Source organism: Scardinius erythrophthalmus (genome assembly GCF_964197995.2).
Source record: "Scardinius erythrophthalmus genome assembly, chromosome: 3".
Lineage (NCBI taxonomy): Eukaryota > Metazoa > Chordata > Actinopteri > Cypriniformes > Leuciscidae > Scardinius > Scardinius erythrophthalmus.
Genome location: NC_138223.1, coordinates 8,482,432 through 8,493,007, shown reverse-complemented (window position 1 = coordinate 8,493,007; position 10,576 = coordinate 8,482,432). Strand labels below are relative to the sequence as shown.

Sequence of the window (10,576 nt, the reverse complement as noted above, 5' to 3'; positions counted from 1 at the left end):
GATTTCATATCGCTGGAATCGGTAATGCATAATAACCCTTCAGGCTAACAGAAAGAAAAAAAAACGTATCCTCCCAGCCGCCACCGGGAAAATAATTACTTTCATATCAAAACTCCACAGGAGCTGACCGAGTCCTACCGCCCGCGGCGTGAGACCTCATTTTAACTGGAGGTTTTGAATGAATGAATTTGTTAAAGCAATAAACACGAGCCTGCAGTACAGCAGCCTCTCAAAACGATAAACAAAACAGACAGGATAACCGTGAGCACTGAGGTGGCAATACAAGGTGTTTTCTTTGACAATATTTTATTATTCTTATTCTTATTACTTATCAAAATGTTACATATATAAATATTTCCGATACTTTATCATTTATACAACGTTTGAAGATATGTTGTTCTCGTGAGCTAACTTGTTCCTTAAAGTTAGACGAGTCGCTGAATTGGAACAGATATTTTACGCCGAAACAGATAGTTCACCTGAATAAAGAATATCCGTTTCTGAACAGTATAAAAAAAATGAATCAAAACAGTCCTGTATAGAAAAACGTGTCGTTATCAGCTTTGGGATTATGATAAGTCACTTGGCGCCACTGGATATTTCAGTCCATGTCAACGTCTTCCCCATCTTTGTTTGTGTCAGCATATTCAGACTGACACAGGTTAGGAGAGATGCTTTCTTTCTGGCTTGAGTTTGTGACAATGGACTCAGAGTCGTTTTCAAACGAATTTGATTCTGCAAAACATTTCTCTGAGCTTGTGTTTGAAGGCTGAATGGAAGAAGAGTTCTTGCTTTCTCTCTGCAGCTCGGTGTCTTTGCACGAGTGATTGATGTTTTTCTGGTTTGAGGTTGAGATGTCTGTTGAGGAACAGTTGTGACCCGAGTGTCCTGAATCCTGACTCGGTTTCATCGCTGTCTGTGGCACAATGAAACCCAGCGGCTGGGTAATGGGATATAAAAGAAAATGGCCTTTACCAACCAGTGGTCGCTGCGGCGGTAACTGAGAAAAATCCAGGATAGTTTTTCTCCTGGGACTTGATTCGGCAAGTAAACTCTCCACACTGAACGGGTTGAGTTTCTGGAGCGTGGGGGCGCGTGTGATGCCGTTCGCGGGGTCCATGGGCTCCGCTGCCTCGTTGACTGTACTGGCTCTTTGGTGGCGTGGATGTTGGTCACAGATATGTTCTGTATGCTGTCGGTGAGTGCTAGGCTGAGGCCCGGTGTGCGGAGTGGACTCGCTATCGGTGCTCTGCGATACTCCACTGTCGCTGTCAGATCCAGGCGTGTGGAAGAGATCACCAGCTAACAGCTTGTTCTGGGATTTCAGCAGTTTGCGCTCCTGTTTTCGCTTCTTCTTTTCCATGCGCTCCAACTCCCGTCGTGCGATCTCCTCTGGGTCCATTGGTTCGCCGCTGCAGGTGGTAGGGTGAGAGTTGTGGGCCGGTCGACCGGGCCCTTTCTTCGTGTTCTCCTTTTTGCGCCATTTAGCTCGCCGGTTTTGGAACCACACCTAGAAAGCAAAGGTTGAGATTTTTGGGTTGTTTCAAAATATGGCAGAATCAATTCATATAAATGAACCTCGAATTATTGTTATACAAATTGCTTGAATAAATCTGACAAGCTCCTGAAATCTACAAATATTTCGTTTCTTTATCGCAATATTATCCTGTAATTACAAATCACAGAATTGTGTCTTTTTATTTAATTGTATTAATGTATTAAATTAAATAAAACGGCAATATTGATTTTAAAAAAAATAAGCTAAAGGTTCAATAGCAGTCATTTTCTTAAAAAAATAAAAAGATGCTTGATTTCTGAAAACTCTTGTTTTTCTATTTGACATCCAAGCTTCATCAACAATATGACATGCACGAATTGGACAGAGGAAATGTTTTAATCTATACACTCTTAAAAATAAAGGTTCTTCATAGAACCTTTCCATGCCACAAAAGTAGAAAAGGCTTCTTCAGGATTTTTTTTTATTTTTTATTATCTGCACACTATGGGAAAAAAAAGGTTCTTTTAAAAACTGTTGACTGAAAGGTTCTTTGGGAAACCTTTCCATGGCATTGATGCTAAATCACCCATTTGGAACCTTTATTTCTAAGAGTAGGCATATTCTCTAGCATAAAGCCCTTAGCCACAGATGCGCTTGTCTTAATTGTCAATTGATTTAATGTAATGGCTCACTCTCAATCTTTCAATTAAGCCTGGTTCTTGCGTGGCTAATTTGGGCCTGTTCCCCTAAAGTTCATTTAGGCGCGTATAAGCGCTAGGACAGATTTGGCCCAGCAGAGGTAGAGAGCAGCAGGCTCGCACCTCACACCCAGACCCCTCACATGGCGACTGCCGTCTGTTCAGCGCTGATAACACCACAGTTAGCATCCACCAGCAGGCTAAGACGCATACTAACATAGAGACATCGAGGCTATACATGACAATAGCTGTGTATACGCATGAAATGTTAATGTCGCTAAAATCTGTGAGCACACAAACCTAACGATAAAGAAGGCTAATCTTCCTTGAGGAATAAGAATAATACAAAGCTTAGCTTTTAACTCCCCAAACAAGTCTGCTTCTCATCCAGCGTCGAATTTCGACAAAAAGGGAAAATGCAGACAAAGGCTGCACGTCCAACGCTTATAGCATCACAATCCACTGGCCTATATTTCATTTAGTAAAGAATTGGTAAAACTGATCATATATTAACTAAAATGTTAGCAAATGTGTTTAATATATTAGTCAATAAAACAGGACATTTGTATAATTTTAAAATATCTAAATGTCAGCATTTTTATCTTAATAAAATTAACAAATTGTTTATAATAATCTGCTTTAGAAGCTAAATCTGCTATGAATAAATTGTTGTCCACATCAGGCTATGTTATAAGATTTTTCACGTTTTTAATTGATGAAATGATGGTTGAACATTAAACATTTGAACATTGCTATTATTTTAAAATGTATATGCTGCTGTCATGCATTTAGAAAAATAATTCTAACTTTTAGCATTTAAAAGCTTACATTTTTAATTAGCATTTAGCATTGTAAAAAAAGGGGTAGGCCAATAGCATGGTTATATATAACATGGAGTGGATCTGCTATAGCTAATTGTGTGTCTGTTAATAATAAATAGGCCATTGCAATAAAGGTCAATGAAATATTTTGTTATGACATAAAAACAAACCAGCGTTTACCTGAACACGTGACTCAACAAGGTCTAGACGTAGCGCGAGCGCCTCGCGCATGAACACGTCCGGATAATGGCTTTCGTTGAACGCTTTCTCTAGTTCCTCCAGCTGCCAGCCCGTAAAATTTGTACGCGTTCGCCTCCGTTTACAACCAGGGCTTTCCTTGTCGGGGTCTCCAGCATCTAGGATCACAGACCATGTGAGAACGCGCATGCATACACACTGTTCTGCTTAGAATAGTCTACATAACATTATGGTAACAGACATGATTTAAAACACTACAATTTTATAACAATCCAGTGGTTGTCAAATAAAAAACTAGAATATTTTTTTTTTCCACTTGAGTCCAGTGCCCGATGTAATGACATTAAACTAATTAACCTTTAGGCCACATTAAAACATTTTTTTTCCTGTGATTGCCATGCATGATTCTTAAAATACAGCCTACAGAAATAATGTGATTAAGTTCAATGCCGTGTTTTATTTCACAGTCATTTGTAACACATTTAGCCTACATAATATGAGTGTTTATTGATTCACACAGTCTAGAATTACAAATAGACTTCGGCTAGCCCATAAAACATGAATCAAACGCCTTTAAAACCCACAGAAAATAATCTGTTATCATGATGAGGATTATAGCCAAATACATTTCATTATTATCAGTGTATTAGAAATCCGAGTAAAATCGGCCTACTTTCTAGTTTACCTGAAATCATGGAAACGAAACAAAGCTTCCATTTCTTAAGTGTGCAATTTACAAATAAAATAAAAGTATTCCATATTCTTTTGGCGAGCGAGAGGCCTCGCGTAACTTAAATATTGCCCCCAAACTGTTGATAATATAACTGTATAGCCTACTATATTCTACATGGAATAGAAGAAGCGGATATCCATTCTCTTACCGCTGAGTTTATACTGATTATCCCCGTTAACACCACATCCAGATACGAGCAATGGGTTGGAGTTTGCAACAGACGCTGAGCATGATCCGTTAAGTAATCCGTCTATAGAAAAAGGAACAGCGACCGCTGACTGTAGCTGGTGTCCGGTGATATCGTAAACATGATGGTGACCGAGGTGGTAGGGGAAACCCATTCCAACCATGCCCCCCAAAGAGCCTCCAAACTGGGCATGAGGATGCTCGAGGATCCGGCTATCCATCATTGCATCTCCGGAATCAGGGAAGCGTCTGTCTGGCCAAAACAAGCTCCAACTCTTCCCTCAGTGCGCATGCAGGAGCCGTGAAAGGACGTGCGGCGTTCACATGCTTTGCGATCCCAATTAAGGAATAAGGAGACCGAGGCAGGCGTGCAGGCTTTACGCTCTTTCCTACTTTGTCAACATCAACTCTCTCCTTGTCCAAATAACTAGCTCTCGCGCTAGGGAATTCGTGACCAATAAGAAACGTTAATCGTCGGTGACGTCAGAGCCACGACACGAGCGTTTTCCATATCGATTGCTAATTATACCTGACATCCACCTCAATAAACAATACCAGCGCTGTCACAACACGACACGAGACATCACAACTAGACGGGAGGGAGGGGAAAGGGGAGGAGGCGAAACCGGCAAATTGATTGATTCCCGACTAAATTCTAAACAGCGACTACATAAACACACACTGACTCTGTTCCAATAGCTTACTGTTCTGCTCTGAAAGCCTCGTTCGTTCGTTCTATGAAAACAAAATAACAAATAGGCTACTAACAACCGAAAACGTCAAGTGCCTCATACTTTTCAAGGAACGTCTTGCTCTCTCTGAACGCGTAAAATGATGTTCTCCCATTACGCGGAGGCATGGTTCCCTGAATAGAGTGATCCTATAACGGACGGAGAATCACCCACCCTGTTGCGAGCTGTCAAGATGAATTTAAAACTACAAGCACCTCAGCCTTTCTAATATCTGCACGCGAGCGAACTCATTTCCACTGTTCTGATTACTGTGGCCTTGATTTTGGCAGGTGTGATGAAAAAAAATTCAGGAGGTGGAAACAAAAGTGAGTCTGACAGAATAACTGAGGGGGGCAAGCTATATGAAAGCACAAACGTGTTTGTCTTATAGATTATTGGCTTATACGGAGTTAAAGAACTGACATGCTTAATAGGCTAACTTCATGCAAATAATCAATTACTTCTGATCATTTGTGTCTACTAGAGGGAGTGTGGTGTGAGAAGGTCATAATAATCCATTTTACAAATAAAATAATACATTTTAAAAGAAGGTAACAAATACATGCAATAATGACAATTTCCTAAGAAAAAAAAACACTTAATGTCATAAATTAAAATATTAAGGTGAAATCATATTGCACACTTCGCACGTTAGAGTGTATATTGGGCACGGAAAATATTTTCTGATTATGTGATGTAAAAATTATGTGATGGCTGTAAACTTTTAGTTTATATATATATATATATATATATATATATATATATATATATATATATATATATATAATGTAGTTCCTCTGCCTCTAATGTTTAATTAAACGCTGTCCAGCACGTGTTCAGGTTTTTGTGTGTGTGAGTGTAAGCGAGCGAGAGAGAGAGAGAGAGAGAGAGAGAGAGAAGAGAGAGATGGTTCTGAATACAGGATGGTAATCAATCCTGTCCATGTATAAAGTAGTATACGGGTCTTTCCCTCTCCCTGCTCTCATTCATTACCGAGAATTAATTCCACTTTATTTATCCAATTTCGCCAACTGCCAGAACGTTAATTTGAGTTGAAATTTCTCACCACTCGCTCGCTTGCACTGACCCTCAGTAGCACCCGGATGGTGTGTAGTAATAACCTAAATCTTTCAACAGAGGGGCACGAAAATTGTTACCTTATTAGCATGCAAATTGTTTAATTAATATTATTAAGAAGAAGCATATAATCCGTTCGTCACTTGACCCCGCAGTCTGTTGGCTGGCCGCCTCTCTGCATTTCAATGTGTTCATTTCAAATCAGCACTTTGAAAAAAAAAAGAAAAAAAGGCCTCTCTACTAAGGCTAGTCTCTTTCAAAGCACACAGTCCCTGCGTGAGCGCGCGTTTGATGCTACTTGGTTTGTATCTCTCTCCTCCACTCTTTATCCCAAAACATTTCATCACTTCGCATACAGGAATTATGGAAATCGTTTCATTCTGGTCCTCCCCCGACATCTAAGTTCAATAATTGGCTTCTTGTAGTTTGCTTTTTGAAAACCGCTTCTTGAAAGGGCACCCCTCCGGTTCTGAGCAAACGCTATCCGCTAGACGCGCGTGGCTCCTGGGTAGACAACCCTTGACACGCGGCCCCTGCGAAGCGTTGCAAAGCGCCCGTTGTTTTTAATCCGGCGGAGTGACTGTGTCAGATGCGCGGGCTTTAATTAACTTGATAATCATAAGTAGCCTACGCAAGCCACACAAGGGCCAGGGTTCAGTGCGTTTTCGCACACTTTCGCTATTTTAATATGTAGCCTACCTCATGGTGATATTATATAAAAAATGATTAAGAATCAACACATGTCAAAATTAAACGTAACCTATATATTGCCCAATCAATTTATGGAAACCCGAAACCTGCATCCGTACATTGAGATCGGGATACACTAAGGTGTCTGTGTTACAGTGTAATTATGCATTTATGTACTGTGTAATAATAATTAACAACATGCACTTACTATAGGGTTATGGTTCACTACATTTCTGCTCAGAGTAGAGTAAACATTTTTACGCTTAACCCATTTATAGCGGTTAAAGGGGTCCGATATATTTATGGTCGTATTAAAATCCACACAAACTTTAGACTCTAGACTGGGCTGTTCATAAACTCTCTCTCATCTCACTCTGAAGCTTGAAGCAACATATTTTTTTAAACGATAATCATAAATAACCATTAGGCTCGAATAAAACATTTTAATTAAAAAATCAATATACTACTTTTGAAGGTCTTAATTACTAAATCAACTTAATGTGAGTTCATTTGAAGCTATCAAAACTGAGCAGCACATTAGTCGATGAACAGATAATTAGAGTGTGAAACGTAAATTAATTGTTGAAAGTCATTTGATCCACAAACGGAACCAATTAAAGTGTAAAATGATTTTCCTTTCTGTGTTTGTGTTTCACTCAAGCACACAGTTTGGTGTTTTAGTAGGACTCTAGGCTATCCCACCAGGCAAATTTCCCTCTAATCCCGCTCAGCTAATCATGCAATTAAAACTTTCCCGCGCGCTAATTATCTGCAATTGTTGGTCTGGCAGCAGAGAAAGCAGAAAGTAAAAGCGATTGATCCGAGTTTTAATTCACTTCATTTCAGATTGAGAGAGGGGGAGAGAGAAAAAGCAATTCCCCTTCAAATTACCTTATTCAGCCTTGACAACCTACAATGCCCTTCAGGAATCTTACCCTGGTCTGCATTTATGAGGTATAGGGCAAAATGGAATCCTTTTAATAACAATAACTCAAACTTCTATTAGAGCAATACTTTTATTTCAATTAAAACTGACTTATCACCTTTTGCTAAAACGTGCTTAATATGCCAAAAATTATCAATGCTTGACGGACCCCGAGCAGAGATTGTCTAATTGTAATCAGCGAATCGAAGGTGCTTGTCGCTTCCCGTTGCCTCGCGCTGGTATGCACGGAAATAGAACTAATTTACTCGCCTCCCCGGGGAAATCCGCTGAACAGATTAACATTTTCAAAATATAGTAATAATATCATTTGAGCAATGGTGATGACGCCAATTTTTCGGAGCCTTTGTGAGAGTAATTTACATATTTTTCCAGTCCACTATTTTCTCCCGTTAATCACTCTTTGAAACTGAAGGACACATGAATGTGTGGCACTTGCACGTGGGGTGGGAGCGCGCTCCTTGTGTGGCTGTGCGCTTATGCGCTCGCGCTAACAGCATATTGATTCTATCCATCCCCATGAAAAGTGAGGAAAATGAGCAGAAAAGACCTGTGACACGAGTTCATTGATGATCAAGCACACAGGTATCGTCACAGCTGTCAAAAACTTGAACTGTCATGTGTGGAGGAAGAAGAAACCATTATTTTATCGCCACCTAGCGTCGTGCGATTTTGTGTGGCTTAACGTTAGGTGCCCCCCAAAAAGAGCAGATGTCTATATGGCGTCAAACCAAAAACCTTTACACCATTTATATCAAGCAATTTGATTTAGTCACAATTTAAAATAATAATAATAATAATTTTAACTTAATTGAATGAAAACATTTAAATGTAAAACGTTTTCTTTTTTAAACAAATTCTTGAAAAAGTTCTTCTTGTCCTGAAAAAGATTAAAAACATAAGAAAGGGGGGGGGGCAGTCATGGGGCTCTATGACAGCCTATAATGGCTTTTGATTCAATGTTGATGCAGTACAAAAGTTTTTCAAAGAGGGCCCAAATAAAGTGTGTTTGTCTTAAAACAGTCTTTTTCAGTCTTTTAATTAAACTTAGGCCTACTGTCTGTACAGTTACACCAGCTAGATTTGTTTTTACTTTACACACCTATATAAAATATTAAGAGAGAGAGAGAACTGAAAACATGTTCTTTATAGAAAAGGTGTATTCAAGTAATTTTTGTATTTTTCCTATATTTTTGAATAACTTAATAGATCCGGACAAAACAATGCTTGATATGCCATATCATCTTATGTAATCAAAAACAACTTTAAATCGTATCACTGTAAATATGTTTTAGAGAGTTACAAATCAACTCTTAAAACAAAAATAATAATTAATTTGTCAGTGAACGATTATTGATAGAGGCAAGTCAAGAAGTGCTGGGAGACTTCAGTTCCTCAGACAGCTCAGGATCAGCCATCTCTCTAAGTAAATAAATCTCACACATCATGAGAATCAATCGTGTCATCCGCCGGGGTATCAATCAGGTTCTATAGATGTACACTGACCGCGGTCGTGAGGGCCTTGAATAGTTCATATCTCTTTGTTATCCACGCTGCTCTAATCCCCCGGTGACTCGCGGGCTCACGGTTGTTCGGGTCTGGGACAATGAGGCATGGGAGGAGGAGCGTCAACTATTATTTTCGGCCGACTCGGCCATCTGCTGCGCAACCCAACACCCCAGAGACGGCCCAGTATCCACACTGTAAACCAGCGAAGATGTTTTAATTAAGGCGAGGCAGGTTAACTCCGCTGCCTAATGAATTGCCTTCGTTGTCCCCTTGTCGTCCAAAAGAGCTGCTTGTCTCGCCCCCCTCTATAGAAACTATAGAAACAAAAGTTCTAAAATCCTGGTCTAGAAGTAGGCCTATACCACCATAGATACCACAGCATAGCACATTTGGACGTCTCTCTTATTTACCGCATCTTTAGGCTGTTTATATCACCAATAGCATTAGAGCAAATTAGATCATTAGACTAAATTTTATTATTTTCCTTCAAACTTTAGCCTAATTCTCAATCGGCCTATATTATGGGAAGGATAATAAAAAAGCATAGCCTATAATAAGTTAAACATAGTAGGCTATAACATTGAATATTTTGTAAAACATGTATAACAATATTATTCTTCAATAATTTGTTCTCCAATAGGCTATATTTGCTCATTACTAAAATATGGTTCTCATGACGTACACAGTTAAGCAAAGGAGGTGTAAATTGTGCGACAGAATAATTAGACGAGCCTATCTATTAAATACATAATTGTGTTTATGGAACCCGAGTCTAATTAAATGTAGCCTACTTAATTAGGCTACTCAACAGACGACTCGGATGGTAGTCACAGCGCTTCCTAGTGGTGATCCGAGTCATTGCCTCTTCCAAGAACTCCATATCTGACACATTAAATTAAGATTAGGCCTATATAGTTTATAGTTATGATAGCATGTGATTGTACGTCTGCAAGATGTCTGTTAGAGAGCGCTTCATCTGGAAAGCATCTGCTGTGTCAACATCTGAGAGATGTCAGTCTTGCATTCTAAATAAAAAAAATCTTAAAGTAATTTTTTTAAATGTCTAACAGGAAACATCCTAGAGAAGTATAGCAGATGAGCAATCACTCAAAAAAAGTACGTCTTACAGATGGAAACATACACATCTTTGCGATGTAAGTACATAGCCTATTCATCCAACTAAAATGTGGCTTACAATCAGCAGCTGTCTGTGAGTAGGCCGTCTTCCCCCAAACTATTTAGACTCTTTGAACAAATTCTATACCGAAAGTCAAACTTGTTTTACTTTTAAGCTCAGTGTTCTTCAAACTTTACTGGTGGATGCATTTGGCCGTCGTGCTCGGATCTAACTGGTTAATTAAAAACAGCTCATGTTTGCTCAAGTTAATAAAATGACTAAATTATTCACTTTGGGGACCTGACTCCCAGAGCGCCTTAAATCATCCCGGGACAATATTGTAACTCTCTCCCTCCGCTCTGATGAAACGCTGAG

At 39.3% G+C, this 10,576-nt stretch overlaps 1 protein-coding gene across 1 annotated transcript; it reads right to left on the bottom strand.

Annotated features, from left to right (window-relative positions):
* Positions 1-297: 297 nt before the first annotated feature.
* Positions 298-4,358, bottom strand: uncx4.1 (Unc4.1 homeobox (C. elegans); the record flags this gene model as incomplete). Its single annotated transcript, XM_081360871.1, has 3 exons — positions 298-1,510; positions 3,198-3,373; positions 4,097-4,358. 3 exons carry the CDS (start codon positions 4,356-4,358, stop codon positions 602-604), a joined length of 1,347 nt encoding a protein of 448 aa, XP_081216997.1. The 3' UTR covers positions 298-601.
* Between the last annotated feature and the right edge of the window lie 6,218 nt (positions 4,359-10,576).